Below are 16,130 nucleotides of genomic sequence, written 5' to 3'. Positions count from 1 at the left end.
TTGCTACAATGTCAAATAAAAATAGCAATATATTACAAATCATTGGGGGTTTTATGCTCTCTTGATTTTTGAAGATTTTTCCTCTTGATTGTCCAAGCAGTTATAAAAGTGTCTGAAGCCTCATTCCAAGATCAGTATATTTTTCTGGAAGCTGTGCAGGGCTAATTCTGGATAATGTAGCCAAAATATGCAAACACACACGTGGACCATTACTTTTTCAGTTCTGGCTTTTATCAATTGCATTCTGTGATTTTACCAATGTTTGTTTTTTTACAGGTCACAAAGGGTCAGCTGCGGCCAAAGTATTCAAACTATTCAAAGCTGAGAATGGAGAACATTTTAATGTCTCTTCGACTAGTGAGTGGGTTCAAGGTAAGAGATCTGTATGCCGTTTAACTCAGTGGTAGACAGTTGACAAATAGGGTGAATCATCCTTTTTATTGCAATACTTTTCCATTTGGGAAGAGTGGACTTGCTAGCTGCTATTTACATCGCTGCTAACCCAAGTAAAGAACACACACAGGTTCTTTCCCCAATTGTCTCCAGGCCTCTCTGAATAACTGGGATCCTTTTTCCTTTACTGCACTGGGTATGAAATTCCATCTCTTATGATCTAAGAGATCACACACAACCTCTTACTTCTTTTGACTGCATAGTCATCATGTCCACGTTTCAGACAACATACAGTAACCGGTCGTAACTTGATCTGAAGATCAGAAAAGGCAGCTAAGGAGGACACAGATCCAAAATCCATACCTATTAATAATGCTCATACCGCATACTCCAGTTATGTAGCTTTTAATAACTCCGCTCTCCCTTGGCTGGTTACACTTCACAGCATCATTAAGAGCGGCTGACAGACAGGCAGGAATCAGATCATCAGTGAAGAAACTTGTGAATGATATCTGAGATCATATTATGCTTCATGCATTTTTGCTCCATTCATTAAGCTTGACTTTCAAATTACTTTTCTTGTTTGCACTTGTCTCCAGATGTAGAATGGACAGAGTGGTTTGAGAAGCCTGATAAAGCAAGATCTAAGGACATGGAGAAGCTTTCTGACTTCAAAGCTGCTCATCCCGATAAAATCTGTAGGCAACCCATTGACATCCAGGTAGGCTAGCTTACCACTCGCTTTAGAGGGGCAAGTCCTCTTTGGACTGACATTGAACCCCAAAATAATTGTGCTTGTCAGTAACTTTCGTTTCTAAATAAAAGACACCAATTATTTTACTGCTCTAATGCATAACCAACAAGATCTGATATCCAATCTTGTATCATTCTGAGACAAAAGTTTATAGAATTGAGCTCCTTTCAGTAAATTCTGGCTTCTGGCATGAAAAGGAGTACAAATGGGGTCATGGACAGCACAGATGCTATCATGAAATATGTGGTTCCTTGCTGGAAGATTAAAAGGAAAAAACACATGAAAATTTCAAAGTTTTTAAATGGTCTTGGAATGGACCCTACCTAAAAAATTAATCACAAAATGTAATGAGACGGTAAAGCTTCCAGCCGTAGTACGTTGGAAAAAATGTTGGTGAGCTTGCAGCCATTTCTTAGAGTCAATTGTTTTTTCTCTGTGGAAAGAAATTTGAATTCTTTTTGGGGCTAAACATTATAATTATGCCATCAGGCCAGCATGATGAGGAGAAGTCATGTATCTTTCCTGAGACTGCAAAAGCCTCTTTAAGGCCAAAATAAAAGCAAAACCCAAGCTTTTTCCTTTTTTTTGGTAAATGCTCACCATATACTTTATATGTCTACCTGGTAAAATAACTACAGCAGAAGTACTGCCTAGCAAAAGACAATCAAATACTTCATATCTGTGGGAGGCTGAACCTAAGGTTTCTGCATACTCTGAACCAGTGGAGTTCTCCTTAGTCACAAGAATGCGGCTATTGAAGTAAATGGGAATGCTGACAGTATGAGTGAAAGTTTCCAGGGCTAGATGTTATAAAGAATCTCCTCTTGAACAGAGAGGAAAAAACTGCCCTATAACTTTCTGCCAGGTCTTACCAAATCCACATTAATTTCTGCTTCCGTATACATATATTAGAAATGACAACTTAGTTCAAAACAGGGGTCAGATGTTTGTTATGATACAGCTGCTTCTACCATGCGTATTAAAAGAGAAACAAGAAAGATATTCTTCTGTTCAAGAAACAAACCTTTTTTAACCTTCTGTTAAATGACAGTTACTTTTTTCCCCATGTATATTAAAAGCGAAACAACATTTTTCAGTTTATCCTGCAGATCTTAAGGCAAATCCTCAGGTAGTGTAATCTGGTGTTGCTCATTGCCTTCATAAAGTTACACTGATTTATACCAGCTGGCCTGCTCCAGCTATGGTACATGCAAGAAAATTGAAGATATGATGATAATAACAGAAGTGCGGCAACAGCCAGAGGCACATTCCTTCAGCTGACAGTGCTAATCCTATACATGGCAGTGGGGTGTATGCATTAATAAGGAAGGTCTGCCTGAGTGAGAGAATCACGATCAGACCCTTCATTGAAAGATGGCTTATCTCCTGGTGCCTTGTTAAAACGCACGTGTTATTTGGATTGCCCAATGCAATGCATCACATTTTTGTGAAAGGGTCAAGAGAATTGCAAGCTATAGAGCTGGACTGTGAAATTTAGCATGACCCTGAGGGGTGACATTGCCCCAGCAGGAACACGGGAGGGGCTACATATTGCACTGCTTCTTGGTATGATCCAGCCTTTTTCTCAAGGCAGCTCTACAGGCTGGTACTTGCATGTGAGAAACGGCCACCTCTTCTCGTTCCTTTTGGAGCAATGGATGTTGGAGCAGCTTTGTTTTTTCCTTAGAGAGACTGATCCATGCAAAGAAGAAATAAGACCCGCACCTGTTTCTGCTGCAAACTTCAGACATAGTCTAGCCACAAGCAAAGAAATGAGTGCAGTAAAGAGGCTTGAAACCATGAGTTCATTTGGGTGCAAGCATCTGTGCTCAGTGTTTTCATCTGCCCTCAAACCAGTGGCAAGAGAAAATCTAGGGCACCAAGGCAGATGTTAGCAAAGCTCCGAATACTCCTCCCAAAAAAGCACATGGTCTTAATATAGATACAGGAGGAAGGCATGCACCTAGCAATAATCTGTGCAGCTGGCGGATAAAATAGCTGTGTCTGAGCACCAGCTGGAGCGCCTGCTGGATAGTACATGTAACAGTCACCCTGTTTTGTTATACAACTGTTGTGCATCACCCAAAACGAAGCAAAAGCCTCTTCTGACAGCATCAATGTTTTGGTGAAATCTCTTCAGCTCTAGGTATCACCTGTTTTCTATTTCTATTCTCATTCCAGGCAATGACGCTTGATGGAGCTAATTTAACAACTGAGGTTTTCTATAAGAGTGGCCACGATTACAGATTTCTGTGCCATGGCAAGGACCAGATGGGTGAGGGCTGCCGGAACTACAGAGTACGGTTCCTGTGTGGCAGATCTGGTACGTGCCCCATGTTTGAAAGCCAGACCAGGGAAAAGCAGAAATACTGCCTTCTGGTGACTAGCTCTTGTTCGGCATAAGAACAACTTGAGTAATTTCCCAAGCTAAAACTTCGACTAGGCTATTGACATGAACGCAGATAACAGGGCTGAAGATTTATCTCAGGAAAAATTCCTGAGCACTAACAGAGGCAACAGGGTGGTGTCTCAAAAACCCAGCAAGGCTATGGCAAATACTTGGCAAACCCCTTCCTGTAAATATCTTGTCTTTTGCTAGAGCATTTTGGGACGAGGTAGGATTAGTCAATCACAGTCTGCGAAGACAACAGGTTTTGAAAGTAATACTTTGTTTTGTAGTTATTAATTCCAACACCGCTGTCCCTAACCTGGTCATTAGACAGGCCACTAGGGTTCTTCGGCGCTCAGCTGGCGGGAAAAGGAGGGTGGAAGACGGTTGTTTTGCTGGAAAAAACAGTCATTAAGTTAAAGACCACTTGGCTGCTGTAAATAACAGTGCCCAGCTCCCACAAGCACTGCTGCTAAGTGGGTGTGGTGAAAATGAGCCACTAAGAGCTACATTTAAATTTAGTCCTGGGGTTAGTGGAAAATCCACCTGCCTGCAACTAAAGGAAAACACTTTCTTGTTTGCTTGCTTTCCAAGCCAAAGCCAGCAAAAAGCATGTTTGGAAGAGTTAACTATTTTTTGTTGCATGACAAAACCATCATTTTTGGTGGCATTCCAGGCAAAAAAAGGAAAAAAAAAAAGCAAGCATTTCTGATAAGATTAACTGAATTCTCCACCCTTCCATTTTGGCTTTTCAGTGAAACCAAAGCTTACGGTAACCATCGACACCAACGTGAACAGCACAGTCCTGAATCTGGTGGATGACGTGAGCTCATGGAAACCCGGAGACAGGCTGGTGGTTGCAAGCACTGACTACTCCATGTACCAGGCGGAGGAGTTCCAAGTACTGCCATGCAGAGCCTGCAGACCCACCCAGGTCAAGGTAGCAGGTAAGGAGCTTCATCTCGTCATGCTGGTGTTGCGGTACACGAATTCTGTCATTTGCACTGAGATAACTCCAATAAGAATTGCAAAGATTTGAAAGACACCTAAATTTGATGGCTGTTTTTTAGACACTTTTGGGAAACGTACACCTTTTTGCTTGAAAGCCTAACTTGAGTCTGGTTCCTTTCTGCCTTCCCTTTTCACAGCTGACTCCATTTTTTTGTCCCAAGCACACTACTGAATGGGTGTATTTATTTAAGAGAAACGAATACAGGGCATGTATTTGAAATGTTCAATTTTACATAACTGTATTTGAAAATGTATCACTTCGTAGAAAGCAGGAGATGAGCACAGCTGATCTGAAGAGCGAGCTAGGGCAGGATCAGACCATGAGACACTGTAAGGCTATGAAGTAATGTGCAGCTGGCTGTCTTCCTAAGAAAGTTATATTTAACAAGAACTGTAATCTTACATTTTAGAAATGCTGTTTTGTACTACCGAAGCTACTGTTTCCCTTTTACTGTGTCTCGAGACGGCATTGCTTAGAGGTGATGTATCAACCAAACTTTTCTGGTGTCACGTGGCAAGCGAGCTGTCCTGAGCCACAGCACCGGGGGAGATGGAGTTGGCAGAGTGCTGCCTGAGTTAGTCGGAGCAGGAGGAGCAGGAAGCTTTGCAGAGCCACGGCATTTTTCTCTTGAAGGTGACTAGCTCAAATCCAGAACAAATTGCTTTTGATGAAAAGGCATTGCAGACTAATGATTGTAAAGTGGCCTTCAGATACTAACTCCGATTAAGTAGCATAACCATGATGAAGCACAGACTGTTACTGATATGAGCACAAAATTGAAATCCAGGGCGGGAGATTTGCATATCCACTTGAGTCTGTGAAGTGGCCTTTTCCTTCTAGAACTAGATTTCGGCACACTGATAAACAGAGCGTGGAAATACCACATGAACTGCCTCTTCTGCGACTAGATCAAGAACTTCTAATTGCTACACTTTACAAGAGCAAAAGTTATTTTACAATATAAAAGTATGTAACAGCTGAGGCCGTATTTCAAAGGCAGCATCTGCCTGGTGGCAAATCACGCATGTTACGTTATCTTTTGCTTACACAGTGGCAACTGCTCTAGGCAGAGATTTTGTCTGCATTTACAGTAAGATCTTTCTGAGAAACCATGAGGACACTGGGAACATCCAATGCACCAGGGATTTTGCTCAGTTCTGTGAAATGAACTACTTCACCATTATCTCTGATGCAACATCTTCTGGAAGGTACAAATACACTTCCTTTGGCAACTGCCTCCCCACAGAGCTCTAGCCATTCATTGTTGGATGGCCTGAAAGAGAGATGTTCATCAAGCCAAGAAAAATGTTATTCACTGTTTCAATGTATCATAGTCTTATGACTTAAAATGACTAGTACTTTCAAAGAAGACACATGTCCAAGTTGAGTATTTTTCTTGAGCAACTTTTGAGCTATTGGAAAAACTGTACCAGACTAGTATGATACAAGTCACATCATGAAGATGATCTTGGAAGATCGTCAGTAAAAATAAAGATGACATAGGAAAATTTCTCTTAGGCTTCCCACAATCTAATGGATCTGTGAAATTCATGTACTTACATTTATGTTCCACAACAATGGCAACTAAGTTAGTTTAAGGAAATGAATAAAGGGTTAAAAACAACAAAAAAGTTCATGTGAATTTCAAGTAAAGAAGCAATGGAAACACTTGTTAAAGTAATTGTGCTCTTGGTCTCCAATTACTCTTTAGGAGAATTAGAACATTCCTTTTATTACCACAAATGACATGAACACCAGGGCCAAAGCCTGCCCTTACTTATATCCAGGCAACTCCATTGACGTCAATGGGATTTCACTGATTATATAAATCAAGGCAAAATCTGGTCCAGTAATAAAAATCACATCCAACTTTCTTGTAACAAAAGCACATTCACACTAGAAAATAAAATAATCTGCCTGATTCTAAGTTCAGTCTAGATGAAATAAAACCTGGGGAAGGCTGAGATCTCCCCTGTCTTTAGGAGCCAGGACGTCCCTGAGCTGCTCTCTGCCCAGCATGGTGTAACTTCATCCCTTGCCCTGTGCCATGACATGCAATTAGCCAGAGTAAGGAGCACTAATGAGCCAGGGCGTGGGTGCTCTCCGTGCCTCCTCCCCTCCACGATGCCTGCAGCCGCCTGCAGCCTGCACAGCTCTGCCCGCGCCCTCCCTGCCCTGCCGGGCAGGGGACAGTGCCCCAGCGGAGGGGTTTGCCCTGCCGGGCAGGGGACAGTGCCCCGGCGGAGGGGTTTGAGGTGTGCTCAGCGCCGGAGGAGGCCAACGCCACCGCGCTGAGCGCTTGGCTCACGCTGAAACCTGTCTGTGCACGGGCGGGCGGGCGTACATCTCCCACGGTCAAGCGCTGACTTTGGTGAAACTTGTTGGGAGTCAATTAATTACCTGTGAGACTTCCGCCCCACTGTTAAATAGGGCTTTATTTGTCCCAGTGGCTCAAACGTTGTGGCAAGCAGCGGGCTGGCCTCTAGCCTTAGCGCAGGTGCACAGCCTGTGCTTGCGCAGCTGCTTTAGGTTCTCAGTAGTGTGCAGAAGATATTTGTCTCAAAAGTCTGCCTTTCCCTATGTGAGATATTCAAGATTGCTTTGCTCCTTCTGAAAAAAGACTTCACATGGATACATCTATATATGGGGTCTCGGAGGGACGTCATTTGTAGTAAGTGGAATGGCCTAATTTTCCTAAGAGGTTCAGTTTAGCAGCTGAAAACTCCAAAAGTCTGCCCTTTGAAAGACAAATGAGAAAACCATTCCTACCCATGATGGTTTATTTCCCTTTTAATCTTTATTTTTTTCCTTTCCTTTTTTTTTTTTTTTGAAACAAAACCTAAATGTCATGTCCGAACTACTTAAGAGTCTCTTTGTTTAAAAAAAGGCAGAAAACCTCTGCTTTGTGGACAGACAATTTGGTGTGGCAGCCACTTGGCATACCAAGGCTTAATTATAATTGATGCTCTCATCGTTTAATAATATTTTAATAGACATGGTTTAGTGTATTGTGCCAAATAACTCAAACTCATTAGTTAGCTCATGTCCTATTTATATTTGATACTTCCTGCTGAAAACTCATACTTGCTTTACTTGCTAGAAATGGATTGATTAGAGGCTGGTCTTTTCAAAACACCTTACAAGCGTTAATACTCAACTGCCATCAGGTTTTAGTAGGATTTAGATGTCTAACTGTGGACTTCTGCAAATCTCAGTGTAGAAAGTGAGGGAGGGCACCCAGGTACTGATCTCGTCCACTCCTTTATTGGAGTAATTACAGTAATATCAAAGCTGCGGCTCCCATGAGTAAGCGTGGTTTGCATGAGGACTCAGCTCTGCAGGTCCTGCTCCTGGTCAGATGGTTGCTCACTTAAATGGAACTTTTTTCTTCACTTGCCTCCTTTGCTTAACTTTTTTTCACTTGTCATTTTTGTGCCTAGATTATTTTCTCTGTGGGAACAGATTAAAAACGTTTGATCTTCCAACTTCACAAGGTTTGGGGAGGGACAACGGTACAGGGCAGAGGGAGGGAGGAGGAAGGAAGGAAGGAAGGAAGGGTTGTGTTGTTATGATAGAACTGGATAGTAGGAAAGATCAAGTATTTTGTCTAGTTTCCCTGGGAAACAAGTCTTATCTGCATCTTGGTTGCTCTGTATGAAGTTACTACTAAAGCTGATAAGTTTCACCATGGAACAAAAATGATGAAATGCTCTTTTGTGCTCCTATATGCTCTTGATAAAGCATGAAAAAACTATTTGTGCCTGACATAATTACTCCAATTATCCCACATACTGATGAGTCTCTGATTACAAGCACACGTATCTTAAATCCTGCTTATTGGGTTGCAAATACTAGAGAGATATGGGGTTTACTGTGGTCTTGTTCATGCAGAGAACTTTGAATTAAAAATGTAAATACGTAGTTGTCTAACAACTTCACAGCCTGTGTCAGCATTCATCTTGTGCTGTAAGAATGGGAGAAGTTACTCCACTATCAAATTTTAGAGATTTAGACGGTTCTGTTCAGAAGTTAGTGTAATTTTCTCTGGAACTTGCCAGCTCTTTTTTTAAGGCAACCCTGGTGCCTGAGGGCTGGGCAGGAAATGTCGTGAAACGGCCCTTTTTAACAGTCTTTCAGAGCTCACTCTTCTATCTTTGGGCATTGCCTAGAAGCAGAGTTGAAAGAAAGATACTCAAGTTTACATAGCAGTTCAGAAGCGTTGAGTTTGGGCCTGATTTAAGTAAGGATTTGATCTGTTTGTCCACCAGACCTGCTTAATCTTCCCATCGCAGCTGCAAGAACTTACCTGTCAGGATAAGGAGAGGAAAAACCTGGAAGGTCAGAGAGGGAAAACCTAGCATTTACAGAAGTACATCAGTAGATTTCCCAGTAGCTGCTGCACAAAGAGGGCATGAGGTGGGACAGGAGTGGGCTTAGGAAAGAGTGTGACCCTGCCATTGGGATAAAACACTAACAGACCTCGCAGAGACCTCTCAGTGCTCAGTTAAAGCCAGCATGAGCAGATGCGCTGCCCTCAGTCCACATGAATCCTCCTGTCGCACCTATCTGCAGCAGTAAGATCCACTCATTTCTGCTTGAAACCAAACAGCTACAGAGACTTTGATCCAACACAAGCATTTAAGTATACACCTAATATCCACGTGAACTCAAGGCTCTTCACGCTCCTACAATGGAGGATGTATTTCTGACCTTTGTGGGACACCATGCAGGACCACGAAGGAGAAAAGGGATGAAGCGCTATAATAGGATGAGTTACCCAGCAGGAAACTGTCCCAGGAAGGCTTAGTTAGCTCGGAACTCCTTATAAAGTTTCATCCTTTCTGCTGTATGCCTTTTAATGGAAACTTAATTTTCCATGTAAAAGTTATGAATCAGAGGAAGATTTATTCGTTAAGACATCAGGTTGTACTGCATGACTCGGGAAACTGGTCAGCTCACCCAAACCATGCTGCGCTTCATTACAGGCTTGCGGCTTAGGGATGCAATAGCAAACCCCATCAAGATAATTCAAAATAATGAGGATTTGACAGGATGCCTATGTGAACATTTGTTGGTTATTGAATATAAGCAATAGGGGCATTACCACCAGTGATGACAAATGTTTGACAAAAATGCTAAACCTGACAGAGTTCTGGGCTGGCATCTCTAATGAGTTGCACTGATTTTTAAAGACACCCTGAAGGATTCACTGTCACTGGATTACATGGGTTGAACAGACAAGTTTGTGTTTAGCATTTCCTTTAAAAACTCTGCTTTAGGAAACATTAAAAGACCATGAGAGAGAAGGTCTTAGTCTTAGAGAGCCCAAAGGAGAACAAAAGACCCTTTAGAGAAAAAAAACATCCAGGAGCATCTTAGCTCCACTTTATCTTCAAGCCCAGACCATCAAGTGCCTGTTCCACTTCTGAAAGGGAGATTTACCAGTTTGTGTCATTCAGAGCCAAAGCATTTAGGAATGCATGTGTGTACCTGGGAGGGTTTTCAGAGACAACTGTGTAACTTGCCAGAGCTGAGCACTCTTCCACGTCTGTAGCAGCTGAAATAGTTTTAAAATTCTGCCCTTCCTAGGTTTGATAAGGCCTGAGAGCCAGGTTTTATGGCTAGGTTCAAGTATGGCAGGTTTTCCTGGAGCTTTGTACAGTTTGGAGAGACTCTGCTTTGAATTGCTATGTTGACATAAGCATGCCTTTGATTAGTGGATCATCTATGTTTATCTTAATGCATACTTTCTTTTAATAATTACCTTGTCCTTAGCAACAACTGGTGACTTTAATAGTCACTATCTTGAGTCATAAGCATGGAAATGTGCTCATATTTTGCTGAATCAAGACTTCTACCAGGCAAGCCCACACATTAAAGAAGTTGTTCCCTGTGAATTTACATTTTGGAGTAACTGGAGGTACCGGTATGACAAATAAAGCAGCAAACCCAGGGTGTTTTTCCTAGTCCATCACACAGGCCTGTTGTGGGAAGACGTAATCCATGTCACTGCAAGGCTTTGTTTGGTTTAGATTATAATATGGCACAAGTCTGGCTTGCTGGTGAGGCAACATCTGTCCATGAGGGATGCAGCAAGACTGAGCCCAAAGGAGGAGATGGCAAATCAGTGACCCCTGGGTTTGTTAGCGGTTGGGCAATCCCAGGCATTGGCTTTGGTGCTGAAGCAGCAGACACATTCCTCCTACGTTCAAAGCACAGTATTGCCATTGTTAGTATCAAACCACTTCAGTGCCGGTTTGCAAACGCCTGGCTTGGGTTTGCCCATGGTTGGTGCCCAGGGTCTCAGGTATTATGGCTGCTCCCCGGGAAGGCTCCACATGCTGGCTGTGAGCAGCAGCCTAACTTCAAATTTGCAGCTCTGCAGAGTGAGATGCTCCCATCCCCATGTGAACTCCCTGAACTCGCCACGGAGCAGCCTCTTACGTTGGTTTTTTTTCATGCCCATCACTAAACATGCCCCAACGGCTCCCTGGAAGTGCCACGCGTCTCTAAATGCACATTGTAGTGCTCCCAGCCCCGTGGGAAGTGCCTGGTGCCGGTTTCCAGCAGGCATTTACAGCACCTGAGGGCTCCTGTGCCAGGGCCTGTCTCCCACGAGCTGTTTCAGGAGCACAGCCCCATTGCCATGAGGAGCTTGAATTTCTGGCTGCCTTGAGGAGAGGTTTGTTTTTCAAAGCTCTGTTAAAGGAGCTATTATTCAAAATCAGCTCTTACGTTGGAAGGGAGTTGCTTTCTATCTCTCCTTTTATCTCCAAACAAGTCAAGTCAGCAAAAGCACAAAGTGAAAAACATGCACCCAAGAAGTTATATTTAGAAACTGGTTAGTCCTTATTTAACATTCCTGTCAGTGCTTACACTATTTTGCATGTCTGGACTGGTGTTAAATTAAATTAAATACATGCAAGCATGACATTTATTATTCTAGAGCTCAGCACATGAATAACAAAACTACCTATCTAATTTCACTGCCACAAATCCTGGAGATGTGGCTTGAAATAGGATGTTCTTATGATTCTCTGAACTTCTTCCTGCATTTCAGTAAATCAAGGAAAGGTCAGCTCCGGGGGAAACTGAAAAATAACAGCTTAAAAACAGTTTCATCACGAGAGGCTGTGTTGCTTAGCAGATTCCCTCAAGAGTCCAGCACAGAGTATCCTTGTGTGGAGGACACTCACTGCAGCGGCTTTTTTAATGTATGTGAATAAGGGGAGCAAAGCTGCTTTTTGGATGGGCTGTGTCTGGTTGTGGCCGCACACCTGATGAGGCTTGCTGGCTTCAGGGAAACAACACAGGGAAGCCCAGGACTCTTTTAGGGAGTCAGTTGCAAACGTGGTCAAGGTGCAAACCCACAGCCCCTTACAACCCCTTGTTTCTGGGGCTGAGCGCGGAGCTTGGAGGAGCCTCGTCTTCCCGATGCAGACCTGGGTAAAAGTGGCCACCTGTCCTGCCATCACCACTCCTCTACTTAACAGAGACTGTTTTTTCACGTGATCGCAGTATTTTGAAGGTGGAGGTGCTGAGGCAGAGGGCACACGTAGAGGTGTGAACCCCATCTCACAACAAAGCAGTCTCCGAGCAAGGCGGAGCACTCACCCTTCCCACATCCCAATATAACCATCAAACTACACTGCTCCCAGCTCCAGGAGAACGAGGGAGTGAATGATGTTTGCTTATCTTTGTTATAAAATTAAAGCATCATGTTTTGGTTAAAAACAAGACTGTTTCAATGTTCAAAATCCTCCTCTCGACTTGGCACCTCTGCTTAAGCATAAAGTGCTTCTCAGTGATAGCCAGGCTTCAGGCTTGCCATTTGTTTCTAATTACTGCTTTGAACGATTCCATTGAAATTAAATACACGCAAGTGTAGCATTCCTTAAAGTTCAGTGTTTACTTAAAGAGTTTATTACTTATTTTTCCTGGAATAATACAGAATGTAGTGAGTAAGATGAACCTTCTCCCAACTGCATTCTCTGCAGAAAGCCACAGAAGGAAGGAGGGAGTATGAATATGTTTGAATGAAATTACAGCAAAGAGATTATTTTGCTTTCTAGACATCCACACTGCCTGGACTTCACCCCTTTCTTGTCCAGCCAGGGAAGGCTTCCTGTGCTTTTAACCTCTCCATGGAGCCAGGTGTGTGTGTGGAGGAGGTTATGAGCAATATGGCTTGGCAAAGGGAGAGGTGGCATGGGATAGATGGAAGATCCCATCAACTCCGACTACACCAGGGCAGAGGCAAGCGTTGAGAGCAAGCTGGAGACATGCGGGCGGATCTAAAATTGAGAGGTTTGAGAGGGCAGACAGCGGGAGGTTTTGCAGCCCACAAGCTGGATGAGGGGTTGCAATTGTCCCAAGCCACAATTTCCACCAGGCTTTCTGCCCAGTCCTCTCCTTGCTTAGATTAACAGCCATGGCGTTAGCAGGATCAGACTGATGCTCTCCCGTGAGTAGTGCTGTGGGATCTCAGCAGCTCCCAGTGTCTCATTATAGGAAATGCTGTGCTAACCTTGGGGATTTAGACTTCTCAGTAGCTACATCATCAGTTTTCTTTGCCTTTGATGTTCATACATGGCTGAGTGTAATCCAAAGTAAAAAGATCTTGAATGATCGCAGTCCCTTTTCAAGGTATGAAATGTGTTTTGTCTAACAGACTGTTGGTTTAACTCCCTGGCTAAATGAAGCAATTTAAGACCAAAAATCCCACTTCCTCTGTTGCAAATATCTCAGCAAGACCTTGGGTGACACCTGTGCTCCAGCCTTCTCTCCTTTGAGGAGTCGGCCAACAGTTTTTGCTGACTCAATTACTCCTTTCATTATCACGCCAGCCCCTCCACAGGAAGCACAAGGGGAAACCAGCAGTGTTGGCAGAGTAACCCTGAAACTGGATCTTGTTCCTTTAGGGAAGGCAACATACCTCCACATTGGCGAAGTCATTGACGGCGTCGACATGCGGGCAGAAGTGGGGCTGCTGAGCCGCAACGTTGTGGTGATGGGCGAGATGGAGGGACGGTGCTATGAGTACAGCAGCAAGTTATGCTCCTTCTTTGATTTCGACACCTTTGGGGGACACATCAAGGTACGGCTGGAGCCCTCTCCTTGCACTTTCCTCCTCCCAGCCACACCTTCACATACCAAGGAAGCCAGGACGCAGGAAGGGAAAAATCCCTCATGTCAGCCTCTGAGCAAACAGCCTCTCCCCACAGTACAGCAGATCCACCCCGCTGCTGCTGCCTGTCCTTTGGCTTTGAAGTGAGCCTCATGCCCCTGCAGACATTGCTCAGCCAGCCAGGCTGGTGCTCAACCCACTGGAGATACCGTCTCCACATCCCGACCCCAGTTTTCCCCAGATTCTGGTGGTGCTTAGCCCGGGGAGTTTGATTTGAGCCCAGCTGACTGAAACTCATGGAAAATGTTAAATGCGAATTGTTTTCCTTCTAAAATTAACATAATGTAGCCATGGCAGCAGTGGTGGGATCAAAAATAAACTATGGTCCCCTTAGCCACCATGACCCTCTTTCCCTCACCCTGCAGCCATACACTCCCTTCCACAAGGTAAATATTTCTAGGAGATACAGTGCAACCCTTCGTATTCCTATTCCTCAACAGTCTTTTATGTTTCTTCACTGATGTTCTGTTGTTCTCCAGATTGGTCTTGATTTTAAGGCTACCCATATTGAAGGCCTAGAACTGAAATATATGGGCCAGCAGACAATGGGACATTACCCAATTCACTTCCATATGGCCGGAGATGTGGATGAGAAAGGAGGCTACAACCCTCCCACGTACGTGAAGGATGTCTCCATCCACCATACCTTCTCCCGCTGTGTCACAGTCCATGGATCCAATGGTTTACTGGTAAGAAGTGCCAATGTCTACCTTAGAGATCAAGGCACCAGTCAAAAAAATTCCTCATAGCATGAATACAGCTTAATTATTGCAAGACGATGTGTTTTATTGTTAGAGGTAGTGTCTGACTCCTCCCGCCGTGGATATATATTCCAGGCGTATTTCAACCTGCATTAAAAAGGAGGAGACCAATGTAGCCTGTGCATGACTCGGAGCGGGCAGAGCTTTTGTCTGTGTGCAGCAGTGTCTGCAGACCAGCCCATCTCTAATGAGTAGCTGGATCTATCCATAGACAGAGAGCTTGCTATTTAAAGAGGATAATCAGAAGGTTTAAGTGTGCTTCATCTTTCCTGTAATAAAGATTTGTGTTTGCAACGCCATTCACAACATTCAGCACTCACAAAGCTCTGATTTGTCCGAGTTGCCCTCCAAAACAAGAAATCCTTTAGGATAAATCTATAAAATGACCTATGCTTACCAGACAAGTTACAGCACACCAGAAATGGTAAGAACACGTTCAGATTCTCCCCAGATGTAGGGGTGCCTTCTTCTTTGGAGTAAGGATGCAGAGGGAAAACAAAGCAACCTGGAGACTGGCACATAACCCCAAAAGGCTTTCCTCACTCTTATCCCACCTCTGACGGCTTCTTCTTACCCATATTCAGGAAATGTGCAGAAATCTATCCCAAAAGCAGAGCTGCTAAAGGTGTGAAATAAACATCAGGTTTGATGAGGCAACTTTTCCCCAAGTATCAGCTCAAATATAAAGTCTTAAAATGACAAGATTCCCGTAGGCAAAGGGCTCTCACCCATTCGGTGAGACGGCAGTGTATTCCAAAAGGAAAAAAAGTGTATCAGAGCCCTGAAGAGGAGCATTTGTACAGCCAAGAGCCCTGCTACCATATATAACAGAGTTTTAAGAGAAGACATATCTTTGGCAGTTGTAACCTGGATGGTCACTGTGCATTAGGAGTTCATATCCATACCACTGTTTTAAAGTTACCATACCATCTCATAGTGAGAGAATCTCACCTGTGAGAATCTATTTTCCTTGAATAAGTCCTTGAACTTATTTGGGGAATAGCATTTGCTTTCAACACCTAGCTAAGACATGATTTTTGCCCTTCACTTGCTGATGAATGCTTCCTCCTTTACTGACTCTAGCACATGGAGGGCTTCGTCTTACAGTCTTCCTTTTGGCAAGAACTGCAGGCTACAACCTCTAAAAGTGGCAACGTTGGAAGGGAAAGTCACAGGCGTAATTAAAATGCACAGAAGTTGAAGAGAGGGCATTGAAATTGCAGCTCCAGCAGCAGAGTAGCTTTTATCTGCTATTTATGAATCCGAGGTTTAGGTTTTGACCTCTATCTTTCTAAGTTTATAACATGATCCTAAAAACCTACCAAGTGAACACAGCTTCTGAAGAAAAAAGGCATTCTACTGTATAAATTATATAAGGCACTCAGGGTCATATGGCATCTTCCCAATCGGAAATGGCCAGTACAGGGGCTCAGTGTACGATTAACGCGCAGTGGAAGGGTTCGTTTGTCACACCGGCACGGGCTGTTACCAATGGCACCATAAACAGCCTCTGGCTGCACTGAGGTTGCACAGCTGTTGAGGAGCTGCAGGTCAGCTGAAGCCCTGCTTCTGGATTTAATGTGAGATCTTCATTCCCTATTGATTCATACTTGCCAAACCAAATAGCCAGAGCC

General features: G+C 43.6%; 1 protein-coding gene across 3 annotated transcripts in view; it reads left to right on the top strand.

Annotated features, from left to right (window-relative positions):
* Positions 1-16,130, top strand: part of CEMIP (cell migration inducing hyaluronidase 1) — a 119,559-nt gene that overhangs the window by 72,677 nt on the left and 30,752 nt on the right. For all 3 annotated transcript variants that reach the window (XM_075506188.1, XM_075506190.1, XM_075506189.1), the window contains 6 exons: positions 277-372; positions 993-1,114; positions 3,329-3,470; positions 4,292-4,483; positions 13,470-13,645; positions 14,215-14,424. In XM_075506188.1, the coding sequence (XP_075362303.1) occupies positions 277-372; positions 993-1,114; positions 3,329-3,470; positions 4,292-4,483; positions 13,470-13,645; positions 14,215-14,424 (938 nt within the window). The remainder of the gene's footprint in view (positions 1-276; positions 373-992; positions 1,115-3,328; positions 3,471-4,291; positions 4,484-13,469; positions 13,646-14,214; positions 14,425-16,130) is intronic.

Source organism: Mycteria americana, chromosome 6 (genome assembly GCF_035582795.1).
Source record: "Mycteria americana isolate JAX WOST 10 ecotype Jacksonville Zoo and Gardens chromosome 6, USCA_MyAme_1.0, whole genome shotgun sequence".
Lineage (NCBI taxonomy): Eukaryota > Metazoa > Chordata > Aves > Ciconiiformes > Ciconiidae > Mycteria > Mycteria americana.
Note: the sequence above shows the minus strand (reverse complement) of the source record. Positions and strands in the feature narration are given on the sequence as shown.